The 18,172-nt window shown below is 44.0% G+C and overlaps 1 protein-coding gene across 3 annotated transcripts in view; it reads right to left on the reverse strand.

Annotated features, from left to right (window-relative positions):
• Window positions 1-279: 279 nt before the first annotated feature.
• Window positions 280-18,172, reverse strand: part of LOC124297361 (voltage-dependent calcium channel gamma-5 subunit) — a 77,611-nt gene continuing 59,718 nt past the window's right edge. For all 3 annotated transcript variants that reach the window (XM_046748299.1, XM_046748298.1, XM_046748297.1), the window contains 7 exons: window positions 8,811-8,903; window positions 4,693-4,836; window positions 3,938-4,026; window positions 3,547-3,702; window positions 3,073-3,282; window positions 2,839-3,005; window positions 280-2,222 (listed from right to left, as the gene is read on the reverse strand). In XM_046748299.1, the coding sequence (XP_046604255.1) occupies window positions 2,850-3,005; window positions 3,073-3,282; window positions 3,547-3,702; window positions 3,938-4,026; window positions 4,693-4,836; window positions 8,811-8,903 (848 nt within the window). In that variant the 3' untranslated portion in view covers window positions 280-2,222; window positions 2,839-2,849. The remainder of the gene's footprint in view (window positions 2,223-2,838; window positions 3,006-3,072; window positions 3,283-3,546; window positions 3,703-3,937; window positions 4,027-4,692; window positions 4,837-8,810; window positions 8,904-18,172) is intronic.

Genomic DNA, 18,172 nt, shown 5'->3' on the forward strand with positions numbered 1-18,172 from the left:
AAATATTCCGTGGTCTCATTTACAATCTGAAATATACCTGACGACATATTTTTGAAATAATTTTTTCTGTTTTTTTTTTTTCTTCCGTTTATCACCTCTTTAACTTCTCTCATTTCCTATTTTTCTCAAAGTTACACGATTCCCAAGAACTTTTTCACCTAAAGTCAAGTTATTCGAAAATAGTAACCAGTTTTATGTCAGCTGTATAACAACAACAATGACCTCAAACGATAATAAAATCTATTTCTACACGTAAATTATAATTTGTTTAGTGGAAAATCATTTATTTTTTTATATAATATATAATAAACGTAATTCTATATTTATTAGTATACCGTTTACCTTGCACAACACACGCACATACATCCAAATAAAACTAAAATCAAATATAAAATACTATTTATAGGTAAATAAATATAGATTTAACGTTTTTTGCCGTCGCTTTTTAATGTTTAACACAACTTAGTTGTTCATAAAAAGACATTTATTGTAAATATATATTATATATATATGTATATATAACATATATATGATTCTTAATGATAAGAAATAAACTATGCATAGAAACAAACGGGTGAAACTCAAAGTATGATATGAATCCATTTTTATTCTCATTTTGTTCATTGTATAAATAACCATTTATTTCAACTGCGTTATTTCCTTTCAGATAGAGGGAATTATGAAAATGAAAATCGATTCGACAGGGCTGCTTGCAAAATTAAGAACACGAAAATATAGCATAACGAGGAAAAACAATAACTGCATATGAATAATTATGCAAGCGGTTTAAAGAGTAAGTAATTTTCAGTGTGTAGTATCGAGCAGAACTTTTCTGACGTCCATCTTGATTAACAGCTGTCGATGTCATGCATTTATTTAAGTTTCTCTTTCGACTATATTATTTTAGAAATGATTAATTACGAATATTATAATAACGACGTACGATATCGCTGTATAGACAAATTACCATATTTGAAGTATTTCAGTTCGTCTGCTTTTTTCTTTATTACAGGGTAAAATATACCCAGATCGCGGGAGAAACGGCGCGTAGCTTAAAACGATGAATCTTACTGATTTCAGAGCGAAAGCTTCGAGCCACTGGCTCCAATTTTTATGGCATCAATTAATCACCTCTTGTTATTTGTTGGCCTAGTCTCATCGTCCTGACAAGTATTCGAATAACAATAGCGTGAAACAGACGATAGTGATGATCCTCCAACGACTCTATCCATTACAATTTCATATTTCATACCGTGTGACATTTATGATTAAAGTTACGATTATTATTGATCATTGGCACGGATGTTTATAATTACACCTAGCAGGTCCGCGATTATCGCGATCGTTTCATCTCATCGAAATTAACGTCCATTAACGCTACACCGCACTGAACACTTCCGTTCTTAGCGAAAACAATTTCTTTCAACTCTTAATATAAATCTTAAGCTAGTGATACAGTCCATTCATTTATCGAGTCCATTACCATCGAGCGATTACGTAACACTATTGTTGAAAATTTAAAAATAATTATTGACATATCACTTTTAGAAACGGCGCTTATTTATTTATTCATTTATTTATTTATAAATCAGTTGAGTTCGATAGAATGTTCATTTGAGCGTTTAATTATGCGTATAACAATGATTGTAAGCTGAATATTTGGGCATATTCAGTTATCTTACGTAGGACAGAATCGATTATTTAATTTTCATTATTAATAATACTTTTTTTCCTATACCAACGTGAATATTTGACAGTTGACAGTTGGCAGTTGATCGGAATCTCAGTAGTGCGGACTAAATTATCTCAATATGCACATATATACATTCAAAATTTGCTTCAGGGTGTAATATTTATTCATCAAACTGTCGTAGTTACAAATGGAAGGGGAAAAGGGGGGGGGGGGGGGGGTATGCCATTGCATAATTTCCAATTAATCTGCAATTTTCATCATTTCCCAAGAATGCAAAAAAACGTTTATGTACCTAGACATCGCAGCACAACTTTGTTAACTTCGAATTTTTTTCAGATTCTCCCCCACGTGACTTTGTCATATCGGGATTATTCACTTGTCCTTTAAAATACGATCGGTATCGTTGGACGTGTCGATGTTATCCGGGTCCTCGATTTCGTTCTCATCCTCGTCGTCGCCATCCTCCTCATCCTCATCCTCTTCGTCATCTTCGTCGTCCAATTGAAATTCTTGTACCAGTTTTGTGTACCTGAACAAACAAGAAGTCTAATTATGCGATAAAATTTTTACACGAAATCGTAAAGTTATAGAAGTAGAACATTATCACGGTAATTTATAATTTGAAAAGCAGGAAACTATTTTCGCTACTCTTCTTCAAAGACGAGGTACCGCATCCGATCGATAAGTCGAATGACCGGCAAAGTAAATCTAATTTCTGGAAAAAATTTCATTTGTTACAGTAACTAAAAAAATTCATTAAAACAGGTATCGTTAAAAAAAACTGTTTGAATATTGTTGGAATTACGAAAAACGAGGTACGCGTAAACATTTTCCGCTATCGTCAATCCTTTTTTGGTAATTGGAACGTAAAATCAGTTTGTCAGGTTTGCTCTACTTTTTTAGTTAAACAAGGCTTTAACGTCAATTTATTGTTGCACAAGCGTTAAATTTTTGCAATAGTTGCATGAAAATCTAGTAACAGTGATCGTAATCAGAAAGCATAGTAACGGATACCAGACTTTCCGGTAACAGCTAGAAAACTCGTTTTCATTTTGTACCTAGAACTGTATTTTTCGATTGTGGTAAAAATTGAAACTAGTTAAGGACCGAACGGTAACCGGAACTAAAAATTTCTCTCAGTGTACCTGACGCTGTATCAGACGGGAGTCGTTCTTCTTATCGTATCCAAGCCCCATCCGCATTCCCTGATCGGAGGTGGCGGCGGAAGCGGCTCCTCAAGGTCAAACGTTACGAATTCGTGCTGAGCACTGGGGCTGTACTCTTCTTGAAGCACATCGGCGGTGGTGCTCACCTAGAAAATTGCGGGAAACGAATCGAAGGATGTTTGCTGATCAGAGTTAATCGACGCTTCGTCTTACCGTTTGCGCCGTCAGATCCCGCGGGAATTGTCTAGGATATTCTATGTAGTCCAGACTTGGAGGCGGGGGTAGAAATTCGTCGAAATCAACGTCCACGGAGTCTCTGCCAAAGAAGTAACGCTTTTGATGCCTCTCGCATAGAAAGCTACCGTGGTTTTGGTGATTAACGTGATTCTGCTGGTGCATGTGGTGCTCCAGCTGATAGACTCCCTACGGATTAGAGAAAATGGTTCTCCCCCATCTTTTTCTTCTTCGCAAATAGAGATCGTTTGCTATTATGCAAAGTGTTGGGACTTATAAACTGAATACGAAGACGGTTGCGTAGTTTTGTCGCATCATTATTCCATCGACTTACGACGCGTAGACACGATAACAAAGTAGAATAAAGTGTAAATTAACTCCCCCTTGATAACGATTGGGTGAAACTAATTGGTAGTTCGTTAAATAAAATTGCGCACTGAATGTTTTACGAACCCCATAATTTTTACGCCGGGAGTCTTTCCTGATCCATTCCTGCTGGTGCCAGGATATGTACAGAAATATCGCCGAGGTACCAGCAACTTCGGTCGTTATGAATCCGCTTACGTATAGTAAAAAGGAAAAGCCGTATCTGTACGTGAATTGCGGACCCTGAAAATGACGAGACGGAATTAAGTTAGAAGTAAAAATATCCCAGGGATTTCTCGTTTCCTCTGGTAAGAAAAATAGAATTTTTTTTTTTTTTTGTCCGCGTGACATTAATCCTACGCGTGTCTTTCAAAGTAGCGTAAAAGGAGAAAGAAGAAAATAAAATGAGAAGAATAAGTCTTCCACCACACTTTCGGTCGCAAATGGAAAAAGTTTTTTCGTATCTTTTATTGCTTACTTGAAACGACGATCTCGTTCTTAATTTACTCCCAACCTCCGCCTTGAATACCGATATGTACATCACCATGCCGACCAGCATCAGCAATCCTGAAAAAGAAAATACAAGATCTGATCGAAGGCGCACAATTTCACTCCAACTTGTCTCAGACTTTTTTAGTCTCTGCGTTTGATCAGCTACCTAGATTGTTACACGAGGTGTATAAAGACGCGGATTATTGTTCGGAGAGTATAAAACTACCGTATGGAAGTAACGGGTTTCTCAAGCTTTTCCCAACCGTCGCGGGAACATCCGGCTAAAAAGAAACGTCGCGAATTGTTGTGTCGTGTTCCCGAGATTGCAGCCCGGGCGAAATTCTCGTCGCGAGGTTACTGCATGAAGTTTCTTACGGAGTTTGGTGTAGAAAGTTTCTCAGATCGGTCGACTCCCACGTCCGGATGCGAGATATGCACTTCCTCAGCGTTTCCCGTACTTTTGCGGCTTTGAAAGCTTGTTGCAGGATGCGTTTTTGTAGCGGGACGCTGTGCGGCGCCGAAACTTCTTTGGAAATACTTTCCCTCGTTTTGGTTTGTTGTACGAGAGAAATTTCATTGTGTATTTGGGGCATCATCTCCTTCTAACGAACGTCGTCCTATTTCTTCGTCGTGTAAAAATTACCCTCCGCGTTAATGTTCGGCGGCGTTAAACAATGGGAGACGGTTGCTGCACGGCACTGGATGAACGGGCGTAAAGAGTAACGTTGATTAAGCACTTACCGGAAACTATGAAAACCACGCCGGCGATAAAAACGCAGAGCCGGTGTTTTGGATGGGAAACGTGTGCAGCGAAATAGCAAACCTCTGCCGCTACCAGCAGGAGGGTCGCCGCTAAAAAAAACATCGTCGACTTGGTCACAGCGTCTGTAAAGAGCATTAAACAGACGTGGTACAATCACAGCATAACATAGAACAGGCGGATGCGAAGCGTAAGGGATATTCGGCTTCGGGACATATCCAATAACAAACAACAACAATTGACAACCTCCATTAGCAGCCTTGCTGAATTCAACGAAAGCAAACCACCTTTTTTACTAGCTGATCCAAGCTCGTATCGTTTGCCGTTATCATCGACCCGGTATGCGTCATACGTGTTTATACGTACACACATGCGAGTTATTATTTCACGATTCGCGAGGGACGAAAGCTGCCAGAGGTTGGTGAAAACTTCCATTGTTTTCGCAAATTGTTCTCCTCTTCAAACGCGCGTATTACGCGGGCCGTTGATCATCTGCACGTGAACCCGATGCTCGTGTGAATTCGAGTGCCATGCCTTTCATCGTTTGTCACGTTGAAGTAAACAGCAAAGAAATTCAACGAAATAATAAGGCGAACGAACAAAAAATAAAAAAAATAAAATGAAAATTAGCGAATTGGGCAAATGAACAAAAATCTCGAGGGATCGCTAACGTGTCGTACATTTCCCGCCAAAAATATCTGCCGTAATATTACTCCTGAAGCTATTATTTATCGACACAATTGTTCGATCATGGTTTTACTCAACCGTCTATATCTGTGGTATATGCTGCGCTCGCGGGCATGTGCACTTTTATTTGATCAAAATTTTAGCACAATAGTTCTGGCGTGCTTCTGCACAGCGCTGAACAATAGCTGCCATGCCAGCGGCGGGATCTATTTCAAAGTAGAATTATACATGACGGTGTATAATTATTACTCGTGACTGGACCCCGCATCGTTTAGATTAATACCAGTTGACAGTTACAAAACCCGGCATCGCTATCTGAATGGATAGAAAAAAGAAATGAGAATTTTCAAACAAGCTGAGTACGAATTGGCAAATTGAAATTTTTTGAAAAGCTTTGTTTGCCCGAAGAGTGGATTGCTATGAACGTATGATTCACGGTAACGAAAAATAAGTGTATATATAGATATTTTAAAACACCGCCACGGCGAGAGGGGCGAGAATTTTTGCAACGGGTCAACGAGACGCCTGGAATAACTGGCGAGTTCTCGTTTCGCCGGAATTACGCGAAGCAGCATCCGTCGTTTTCCCATTTTCTCGAAGACGCGAGCGCTTGTGCCACAGGCGAAATAGCATTACCCTCGACTAGATCTTACAACATGTTTTACTCGGAATTACATTTTCGCCGGCGTCCCGCCGCCTCCGCCCAATCAATTATTAACACTGCTTGTCTGCCGTACGTGATCAGCAATTGTAACAATCGAAATTACTCGACGCTGCAAGCTCGGGTAAAAATTTCACGCCGGTGAAACCGTGGCGCGAAGTCCGCTGATTCCGATTCAGCGAAAATTCACAAGAGACTTTATTCCGATACAATTACACCTCGATCGTGAGTGTACCTCCGGTAATTCGTCGCAATCAGTTCGATTCCGTCGATTACGAACTACGTATGTAGGCAGGTGAAATAATTTTAACCGAAACTTTCGCAAAATTTACCCCTAAAATTTGATCAATTAAACCTGCGCAAAATGTGTCGGAAAGTTCGTTAGAATCTTCGCAGGCTGCTGGTTCTACTCGCTCCTTCATTGCCGTATCCGTTTGCGCCTCTATACATTACACGCTCAAGCTATGCCATTATTGTATTATCCCTCGACTGAACCTGGCTGACAGGGCGTGAGGAAATTGTTTTACGAAGACAGACTTTCCTCGTGAACGATGTGCCGGTGAGAGGACTTGTTTCAGCCTTGATAGGCGATATTTCGTGATCATTGTTACGCGTACTTCTACCGTTGATGTTTGAAAACCAATAGACAGTGACTCGCGTCTCGAGCGCTAATTAGTGGCTTAAAACGTACTGTTTCTTGTTAATTATTAATTCAAACAATTTTCGCCGCTAATGAGGTTAACTAATTAGGAAGAACAATCCAATTAATCTGGCAAATTTACACAATTTACCAGCGCCGAAAGGCCTGTGTAAATGACACACGGATAACGCAGGATGTAGTCGGTGGTGGGAGCGTCTAACTCGGAGATTCAACCCCTGCAGGGTACATAAAGCATTTCCGACCGTGAACATTCAAATGTATTGTTAAACGCACCTACGACAACCACGCTGCTAAATTCAACCGGAAGTTCGCAAGCACCCCGCACCCCGAGAGGATATCCTTTACGGTACACGTCTAACCGCTCACTCAATTCAATTTTATCGCCAGCCTATACCGCGCATATTAATCGCAAATCTCGCCCCGTACGTTATACGAATTGTTCGTCATCCCTTGCTGGTTGAACATATTTTTAAACCAGGAACTAGATCACGGAATAACTGATTCACTGGCAGGCGTTTGCTGGGGGTGGGGTTGAAGTTACGGATTTGAAAAGCTCCGAAAGCGCCTAATTTCGAATTATTTGCTGGCGAAACTTGAGGTGAAAAAATCTAACTTTTACGGAACGAGAAAGCTTCGGAATGCAAGATTGCAAAAATTCAAGTTACGGTAGAGCAAAGTTTCAAAAAGTAAGGTTCTGATAAAGCGAAATTCGGAAAAATAATGTTTCGATCGGGTAAAATTCCGAAAGTTAAAATATACTCACACAGTATGGTTTGCTCAACGAATCGATGTAAAAAATCAGAAAAATCGTAAATCAGAATGATCGGGATTCCGAACGTGAAAATATGAAAAATCCAAAACAAATAATGATCAAAGTGGTGAAATTTCACCGAGCCAGAACTTTACAGAATTGAAAGTGTTCGATCATTCGGAATTCCGATGTTTCAGATTTTTAAATTTTCTCATTCCCGCACTTATGGAACTGTAACTTGTCGGAGTTACGCCCTTCCGGCACTTTGCCCTTTCCGAACTTTACACTATCGGAACTTTGACGTTTCGATTTCTTTACTTCAAGCTTCGCCACCAAAAAATTGAGACTTCAGCGCTTTCGGAACTTTTCGAATTCGGAATTTCAACCTTGCCCCATTTGCTGCTTCTTCAAGGTAATGTAACGGATCAGCGATAGGGAGAAATTGTTTCTGTATATTCAACATAAAAAAGTTTTTGAAAAACTACGAACCCATGTGAAAACAGAGTTGAAAAGACGAAACCTGCTATCAAGAACATTTCGTAATCATTACGAAAAATTGGCTCGGAATTGGCGCTGAGCGAGGGGATTGGTGCGGTGTACAATCAATCCTGTTGTCATCCCTTCTCGAAGCCCTTGAAATACGCGGCGGTATCAGACGAATGGTAGTGGATGTTCGTTCTGGAGCCTTACAGCGGTGTTGCTCGGGGAAACAAACTCGGGTTACATCTCTGTTCCCCACATAATATCGGAATTATCGCGTGATATATTATCGAGGGGAAGTTGGATATACCGGGAGTGCGCCTCTCAGCCCCGAGTCACACCTGCGGCGTGACAAATTTAGTGCCGCTGCGCGAAGGACTTTTCCCTCGAAACCCGCAGAGAATCCGCGGGACTCGAACATCATCTCGAAATGTAATCCTCCATCCCCGTGATAAAAAGCTATCCGCAGTTTCGGATCGCTCCCCCAACATCGACTCCATACATACCCATTAAGTTGGACTGATCGAGAGTGCTCGCTGCGCGATCTTATTATACCACGCACGCGTGTATTCTTTCCTCTCGTCTCCTCCTCTTGCGCCTATCTTCGCGGTGCTTCTGCCATATTTACTTATAATTCACGCCTGGGGGGAGAAATTAAAGGACTCCCGCTCTCGCGAAGGGTGGCGGAGCTATTTCGAGCTGATGAAATTAGCGCACTAAACAGTTCACGGCAAAGTGCTAGCTGGTATCAGTAAGCGTCGGAGGGAAGCAAGAAAGTAAGAAAGGAAGGAAGGAAGGAAGCGCTGGAAGAGCCATGCACCAATGGTAGGTATACATACAACGTTGAAATTTCACTTACACGGTATGGCCATTGTCGAGTCGTTGGGATCTGGGCTGTACTCCTCGCTTGGAAAATAGTCGATGTTGAAGCACTCGTACTGCACGTGCGAAGCTAGAAACATAAGAATTTCACTCGTGATATTTGTCATCCTGAATAAGACCGCCGTTGTCAATAAGCTGATCCTTCTATATTTTTTCCCCAATTTTTTTCGCGTATTATCTTCTCGCGATTATTTTCCGTGCCAATGATGCGGCATCGTCCGCAGGTTTAATAACGACTCTGCGGCGTAGGATTGACAAAGTCTTCAAGCCCGTCAAATAAATGACCGTTTGACGTATATACCGCGTTATTAATGGATCTTTCAGGATTTTTTTCCTGCTACCTCTTTTTTCGCGAAAAATTCCTAAATTTGTCACACGAATCTCCCCTCGGTATCAACCGGAAGTCGAGGCCGGAGAGCCTGTCTTGGATTTCCATTTCTAGAGGGATACTGATGCGTGCTTCATTTTTTGCAACGCAAATATTTTTCAAACTTGTATACTCTGCGCTGTGAACAAGTCTCTGTTTTTTTTTCTCTCTCGGCATTTCTATACCGAGCCACGTTTACACTCGCGTTGGAACATTTTTGAAGGCGTGATTCAAAATAATTTTTCAATATCCGATAACTGTTCCTAATGAGTTTCAAAACAATGAAAATACACTAAATGCGAACGAAACTTTATCTTCGTGCATTCACTGCGGGATAAGAATCGAAGTACATCCGCTTTAAAAGAGAGCTCCTTTGAGAGAACGAATTCCTCTGAAAATCCCTGGAAAAATCCAATTTCAAACTCGCCCAGGTTTAGAGAATCGTTGATTGGAAGATATAAGGGCAGGTTTCTCGGAATGTTGGACCGCTGTGAAAAGCTAAGGAAGTCAGGGTTGCGTTTAAGTAAACTGAACGGCCAGTAAAGTCAACTTATAGTTTGTGGCAAACACGAGGTTGGGTCTCAATTTTCTTCCCGGAGTTTCAATCGTGCAATTGCAGCAGCAGCAGAGCAGCAGCAGCGGCAGCAGTCGCTGGAGTTTCATTAAAGTACAAAGCCGACTGGCTGATGGAATTTAATTGAAAATCTCGATGGAAACTTTCCGGGAATGGCCAATGGCTCAAAGTGCCCAGCTGCATCCCGCGATTAACCGTCATTGAAATACCACTGGAGAACCGTTTTCTTGCGTTAGTTGAAAGCTGCCCTTTCAGTTTGGCCTCGACTCGGCAAGCTCTACGCGCTTATCCGACCGCGAGACGAAGGCGGTATAAGTACCATAAAACAGGATCAAAAATCGCTTACCGTGAATCGAGTAGATCCCAGCTGATAATCAAATAAAATTCTCGGCGCGCGGATCTTGCTTCGGAAACCTTTTACGCCCCATAATGTCGAGGTGTGTCCGGGGCCACTGTTTACGATATAAAGCTCAGGCCATATCCCCCGACCATCGATGGTCGATTAGTGCAATCCCGAAGTTCACTCGGGCTGAATTTCAATTGACTTTGGCAAAGACCGACACCCCGAAAAAGACCAAGGCGACGTTTCTTTCGCACAAAAAGGTAATAGGAGTAAGGAGTAGCCGACATTTTCCCTCCTACACGTGTATCTGCGGTGAGAAAAGACGCGAAGAATTGCGAATCGGTCCTGACAGGATGACGTACGAGACGCGCACTTCCGCCATTTGATACGCGCACAGTAAATCGAGTGGAACTATTGGGTACCATTCATTTGTCCTTATATTTTCCACCTCGAACTTTGGGCGATAAAAACACAAACATCTGAGTTTTTTACAAGAAAACTAAAGTGTCGGGGGTGTGAGAATACCAGAGTGGCGGCACATGACCAGAGTTTTAACGCTGAAGCATGATTGTCGCTTAATGGGGAGACGCTGATCTCGCTCCCGAGAATGTTTTCCCTCCTCGTCACTCATTCTCTCCGTTTCACTTCATGTCCCGAGGAGATCTTCCTGGACGGAGATTAAGCGGGCGTCGAGGACCCTTCAGGATGCAACGTGATGAGTTCGAGTCGCGAGGGGGTCGGGGTGTTTCCTTCGCGTTATAATTAACCCCGTATCAAATGGCACTAGGGCCGGACAATGTCTGGTCCGCCTGGTGCAGGGGACGCTAAGCCATAACTTTTCATTGGGATGTCAGTCACGGACTCTCGAGTAACAACGGAGCTAAATCGACGAGCTCATAGGGCCGTGGGCCGAAAGCCACGATAAACACCGCGGGGCCCGTGGACAAAAGACCGTTCATTTGAATTCATTTTTTTCGTGATTGGGTTTTTCAATCTCTTTTTCTTTCCGTCGTATTAACGCCTGGCTTTTCCCCCCTCTCGTCAACGCGCGGTTAACGCGTTTCATTATCGCACAACGGGACAGGATTGCAAAGTATAACACCCGAACGGATGTTCCGAGCTCAAGTATAACAAGTGTTCAGTGTTCGAAGTGAATCCGACTGGGTGCAATTTTTATCCGCAACTCGGTTCAGAACTGTGTTTTATAATACATCACCAATCACGAAAGAGATCTCGAACTCTGCCGTTTCTTTTATGATCCGTTCACCTGGATCCGACGCTTCGTTTCGATCGGCGTTAGTCGTTCAGCTAGGAATAAACGCGAAGGTGATCGTAAACGGAATGGGAGAAATCTATTTTCGAATTTGTTACCATGGTAACAACGGTAAGATTGGCAATAAAGTTGGAACGTGGTGGTCCCTAACCCCGTTCCCTTTCCAGGCTGCAGCGACGCCGCCCCCTCAACCCTTGTAATAAAAACAAGCGCGTAAACGGGCCGACGGGAGGCCGATAATTTGAAATGTTGGAAATTCTAACCGTTGACAAATGTCCCCCGGGGGGTGTTCGACGAGGACTTTGAGTGGCGGTGAATGTCGCGCGCTGGTGAAGAACCGGGGGTGCAACCGACGCCTAGCAGCGAACGAGCGAGCGAGTCGGTCGGGAGGGTGGGAATCCATTCAGAGAAGGCCAAATATTCCAACGGCACTGTGAACATTGCGCTTCGCGACGGAGCAAGGCGTTGTGAAGGGAGATTGGAATAGGGCGGAGCAGGAAATGACGTCATTAATATAGGCGGAATGATTTATCAGGGTGAAGATGAGGGAAGAAAAGCTGTTTGTATTCAAATGTGCCTCGGGCCACTTTTACCGACCGCGCTCCGAGCTGTACCAACACCAACCTTTTTTATTACCCTTCTTCGGAATCAATCATGCTCCTGCATTATTCTCGTGCGTTTCAGAGTCACGTTCCTCCTCGCTACTCCGACGTACCAACTGATTAGGAACATTCTCCTGCGGGAATTCCACTCTGATAGATTCATCAGTACCAAAACTCTACACTCATGTTCGGTAATCAGGCCTACAATATAATAGACTCGGGGACCTCGCAATAGTTTCGTCATCAATCTTCCCCTGCGGTCTCGGTATCGCTTCTGATACTCGGATGCTGTAAACCTAGAGACGGGGAAAAAATTTCATGTAATTATACCAAACGGGTAAACTGTATAAGTTTGCTCTTCAGCGAAGTTCTCGCTCCTCTCAACGTACGGTGCGAGAATTCCTCGTCGTCGAAATTTTCTCGATGGATTATTAATTACTCTCAAAGAACGTCGCGAGTGTATAATTTTCTCGCCTCGTTCGGATAGGCTGAATCTAACTTCTGCCGAAGATTCGGAAATCTCGAGGTTTTCCGACTTTGCGCGAAAACGAAGTTACGCCGCTGCGCCATTTTCTTGGAAATATGACAACTCCGGTCCTTGTCGCATTTGTCAACGGGATCGGCTCAGACCATTCTCGTTTCAGAGTTCGTTCGACGTCGTGTTCGTATACTCGTACAATGCTTAGCCGTCCCTTTCTCTTCGCCGGGAAACACTTCATCCCTCGAGGACTTACTCGAAAACTTGGGGATTATGGATAAGCTTTATAGTGATTCCGACAACTGGATCCAGCTCCTATACGTACACCGAGGATACCGACTGTATAGAAAACGCAATTCTGCATTTGTTTTCAAAAGTTTATCTAGGCGCTCCGGTTTTACCGGTGCAGAAACAGGGTTATCCGTATCTGTTTTCTCTCCGGCAAACGACGCTCCTGCATTCACGTATGTACGTTATACGTGATGTACATATACGTATATACTCACCCTCTCTGTCGGGTTGGCGTGAGTGGAGTACTCATGGATCGAAGAGGGTGCTCGCTTCCTAGTACTCTCGGCATTGTATTCCTTTTACGGTTTATACCACTCAGAGTTGATATACTGTATATCTGCCGTATGTATGTTGTACATTATATCCGTACGGGACGTATCTTTGAGCTACTATAACCTGCAGCTAGGTAGATTATACTTGGCGACATGGGGGTGCTGCAGTTTCGCAGTTCTTCAGAGCGGACTGCGCGGATTTAGGATTAGTATTCCGGATTTCATCAATATCGTGATCTGCGCGACCAAGTGAAATCCGCCCAGCTCAACTTCATTTGAATTTAGATTCGAGACTCCGGAAGTAAGAACGGCGAGAAGCGTTGGACGGTAGTCTTGAAGTCACCTAGGATTCGTAGGTATTCGTGCATTCGTATTGTCACATCGAATATTTTAGAAACGTTACGACGGAGGAAGCAGCATTAACCGATATTTCATTCCAAAAAGGGACTCGAAATTCATTACCAAAATATGTACGAGCAATCAGAACTTTGCATTGAATCCAACGAACGAATTTGAGCGTTTGTATTTTTGAAGCTATTCTAACGTACGCATTAATAATAAACCCGACGGCGAGACGGCAGTGAGCTATAATGGAATACGTTGCGAAGTTCTGCGGATTTGGAAACAATCATCGACAGATGAAACGAGTGCGAAAGTTCTGCAGGATGGTTTTTTGCCGCCTATTGTAAGAGTGTTATTTGGCGCTGATCCAGGATTATGTCTCTCACGTTGCGGGAGTCTGATGTCTTCCATTTTTCGCTCCCCTTTGGCCTCGCCTTCGGAGAAACCAGCCACCCTTGGATCGAAATCCTAACTCGTGGTATGTATGTAGGTTAATACATCCATTCGAAAGGCGTTGCGTTGCTCGCCATCAGCCTTTACTACACCCTGCATATCCACAAACCAAGCTGGGCATGTATACAGATGATAATTAAACCCGCCCCCTAATGTTGATCGTTGAATATCGCGTTCAGTTATCTGATTTTCCCATCCTCGAGTGGAAGGGTGGAATTCTCTCTGCAGTTGACTGCATTCTATGGTACAGGCACCTTGTATTCAGGCAACGATAATCGGCTGTAACCCTTACAATCTGAGTTAACGTAGCATGGCTTAATCCTTAAACCGAATCTGAGCTCAGTCAGTCGAGGGTTTTATTCACTTGGTTTAACTTATTGACGCGTGATTACTGCACCGTTCCAATACATCTCATATCGATTATGATTCACGTAACACACTTACCGACAGAACCTCAACGTTGTCTAGTTTTCCTCTTTACGTCTCGCGATCGTTTTCAGCGAAGTAACAAAATCTCTGTTCTCCTTTAAAGATCTGCGTGTACTTGAGAATAACATCAAACTTTTGCAATTTCCGTTGAAATCACCGTTCAGCGTGCATCTCGTGGAATGGATGTCAGCACGAAATGTAGCACCGGCTTAAAACGCGCGTCGGTATCAAACCGAAGCTTTTCCAACAATGTGTAGAACCTTTACGTCGAGTCCCCGTAACACAAGTCGTAGCCCAGGGAAATACCGAGCACCCTGGGTGTCCACCATAAGGGGAGATGGTATAGGGCTGTTAACGAAATTGGCTCTCACTCCCAGTTCAGTGCGGACTAAGTGACAGAACACGGTCTGACGGAGGGATTGATTAAGTGACCGCGGAGGATGGCGGTAATGAAACCCAGGATATACCATACTGCGAGGTGATGACGAGTTTTGCTAGGCTAATGCGATCTGTCACAGTCGGGGTGACGAATACCGTTTGCTTGGAAAAAGTCTTGACAAGGAAACAGAGAACGGAAGGGAGAAGCTCCGATAGTAAAAGGAGTTAGAGGCGAAGTGGCCCCGATGGAAATTGGGTCACGACTCGAATCTCGTTCCCGGTCTGAAGGGGGATCCTCTATTTCCATTCCCCCGTTTCCCCTTCCTTCGTGCAGTTCGCTTTTCCTATCCTCTTACGCAATTAGTTGCCCCTTTTCATGTTAAAATTCTACGACCGCGGACCGCTAAGGGAACGATTTGAACTAACCGCGGTTTTAGAATCGGGTCGCGTTTTCCGCGCTTCGAGATAGTTTATTTTTAACCCCCCTCTGCACAGTCAGTTTCACTCCGTTTTCCAGTCCGCGCTCCTGCAGCGAGACGCCTAGGCTGAAGAAACAAATAATCCAATTGAACGTAAACGTAGCCTCGGTGCGCTACCGCAGTTAACCGTAATTGTGCTTTCCAACCACGCCCCTGATGAAATCAGCTTATTCCTTTACGTCACTTTCAACCTTCGTTGTTTCTTTTTCCCTTTTACTTTTACCGCTGGATCACCTTACGAGGAGGAGGAGAAGGAGGAGAAAAAAAAGAAACACAGTGACAAAAAAGGGGCTCCTGAAAAGCTGATGAGAGATCGTCTACGGTATTTCGGTATTCAAGGCGGCCAGTCGCGATTCGTCACAGCTCGAGTCCCTATCTTTGTTTCATTGTCACCCCACTCACACATTAGCCATAAGTCTGCCTTGCCTCCCTCGGTGACCCGAGCTCGGTTCTTCTTCGGTGAAACTTTATCTGTTATTCTGTCCCTCGCGTGAGTGGGTGGGTGGACCTCTTTGCACATACATATAATACGTGTGACAAATGCTGCCAGAAGGAATCCAGTGCAAGAGTATTCGAATGACTAACAGCGAATGACGAAGGGAGCTGCCAGCCATACGCAGAATGGTTTCTGATATCGAATACCAGGCGGGAAGGAACATTGAGCCATTGTCACACAGGCCGAGTCAATCTCGCGGGAAATTGAGTCTGCGAGCGTACGGATGGATGAATGATTCCGCCAATGAGCAGGCGGGAAAATTCTATTTTCCACTAAATTTAGTCCGAGTCTCGCAACGGTGACCGAAGCCGGATGCTTCGTCATCTGAGAGTCGCAGAAGGGCAGGAAAAATTTAACTCTGGCACTGTTTGCGTCCGACACTGACGAGGGGAATCTGTCACACGCTCTCATCTTCGGAACTCCAGTAACTCTTCGGCGCTCCTTCCACCGCGGAAACCTTCTTGCCGGTGAAGAACTAGCGAAGAACAACTCGCCGGGGTTGAGCTGAGGGTGGAGGTGGAGGTGGAGGTGGAGGCTGGCACGTTTCCCTTTAATTGTCTCACGTTTACCTCCGCGACTGACTTGAATAGTAATAACCAGACCAAACCCATCTAACATCCGGACGGTACGAAAAGGGAGCCGACCGATCCGCCTTCCCGATTGTAACTGATGTAGATTAGTTGCCGCTACTGCTAATTGGGATCAACTTTCCGCAGCGTAAGTAATCCCCGAACCATCGAGCCGCGGGAAGCAAAATTAATTTGCTCATATCGACTGATAGATGCGCGAAAGCACAGAGACCAAGAATAGATCAAGGGACTTGAAGAGGAGCGTGGCAGGAAAGAGACGAGAACCTTTGGATTCGAAGATCACCCGTTCACCGATTTCGCTGACGGTACCGCTTCCATGGGTAATCACTCCCAACGGGTAGTCTACGCTCATATTTTGTCGCAATGTACACGCGGATCGAGCGACGGCAGCTGGGGAATTTAAAGACGGATAAGAATATCCACAGCGGTACCAGAGAGCGCATTTCCTGCTCTCGTTATTTCACCGCTTTTCAATTCCAATCTCAGAACCCAACGGCTTTCGGGTCGATGCTGAAATGCCAGCTTCCGGGCTGATGCGCAGTGGCGTTATATTCTCAATTCGATCAAATTATCCACTAATTGGAGTTGCTCTTTTCAATCATGGAGATAGCTGTGCGGAGAGTCCGAGTTCCTTTTGTTCCTCAAGGGTGGGTGCCTTTTAACGCGAAATCGTCGGAGCTACAGAGCGTCCGGAAAACTCTCGATTCTTCCGCTTTAATCCGAACTGGGAACCGGAACGAATCGGTCTTCTTGTAATCGCATTATTCCCGAGGTTCAATTGTAATCAGTATTCGTTTGACAGCTTGGGTCGCGGGTCTGTCGCGATCGGTTTGAAAAACAATGTAACAACGTCGGTGACGTCGGACGGCGAGAATCTGGTTAGAATTTAATTAAACTCCAGGCTGATTTTATCGCCACGCAAAAACGTGTAACATTGGGTCGTTTAATTGGCCAGATTATACCGGGAATCGTGGCCGACTCGTCCCCTTATTCCAGAAGCGTGTCTCGTTTCCGATCATTTTCCCCGCCCCTCGATCCTCGCCAATAATGCGCTTTTTCTGCGGATCGTGAAGACCAGATGCAATCCGATTAACACTTCGGCTGTTTGATTTCTCCTCGCGGTAATTGGCCAATTGGCAAATTGACCAATGCGGCTCAATTGTTGAGCCTACCGGAAGCGGAGTATTCGATGAAAGTACGCGAGTGTTGGCTTGTTTGCAGATACGTTGCAGCTGTTGATTGCGTAATTCCTCCCCGGGGAGAACCGCAAACCGTCGGAGTTCGCGCCGCGTGTTTCCGTCAAACGGTGAAAGCCGAGCTTTCGATGCTGCATTGACTTGTCTGAATGCAGAGAAGCGCTTGGTGCATTTCCGGCGCCGCCTTCGCGTCACTTCGTAGGTACTTCATTCCGTCGAGACTCTTCTCCTCTTCTCGCCAGTTTGTTTCCTTCATCCTTTCCACTCGCCTTGTCGTAATAAACCTACCGACCTTTGCTCCCCGCGGCTCAAAGTCTAGAATTCTCTTTTGGTAAAAGTTTTCGGAAAAGCAGTTGCCATGCGACTAGAAAGTTTAACCTTTCAAAGTTTTCCGCGCCTCCATCAAACTCTTTCACGCAAATTTAACTTATCTATCTTCTTTCGGCTCGTAGACGCAAAGTGCCAGCCGAATATATACAGGCCATCGAATTTCCATCATTGAATTCCAAGCCTTGTCGCGGATGGTGGAAAAAGAAAAAAAAAAATGTACAATCGATACTCGAGTGAGCGAGACGCAGAGATTCTGCATCCTTGTTCAACTTTCAGAGAGAATCTCTTCGCGTCGTTTTTATATATTGAGTCGCTATAATTTCTAATTACTTTAATATCTCAAGTTGAGAGAATAAGGCATAAAGATTCCTCATTACAAACTTTCCCGTTTGCCGCGGATACAAACTTTTCATTATATAGGCAAGGGGCGTTTGAGAGAGGAAATT

Source organism: Neodiprion virginianus, chromosome 2 (genome assembly GCF_021901495.1).
Source record: "Neodiprion virginianus isolate iyNeoVirg1 chromosome 2, iyNeoVirg1.1, whole genome shotgun sequence".
NCBI classification, from domain to species: domain Eukaryota; kingdom Metazoa; phylum Arthropoda; class Insecta; order Hymenoptera; family Diprionidae; genus Neodiprion; species Neodiprion virginianus.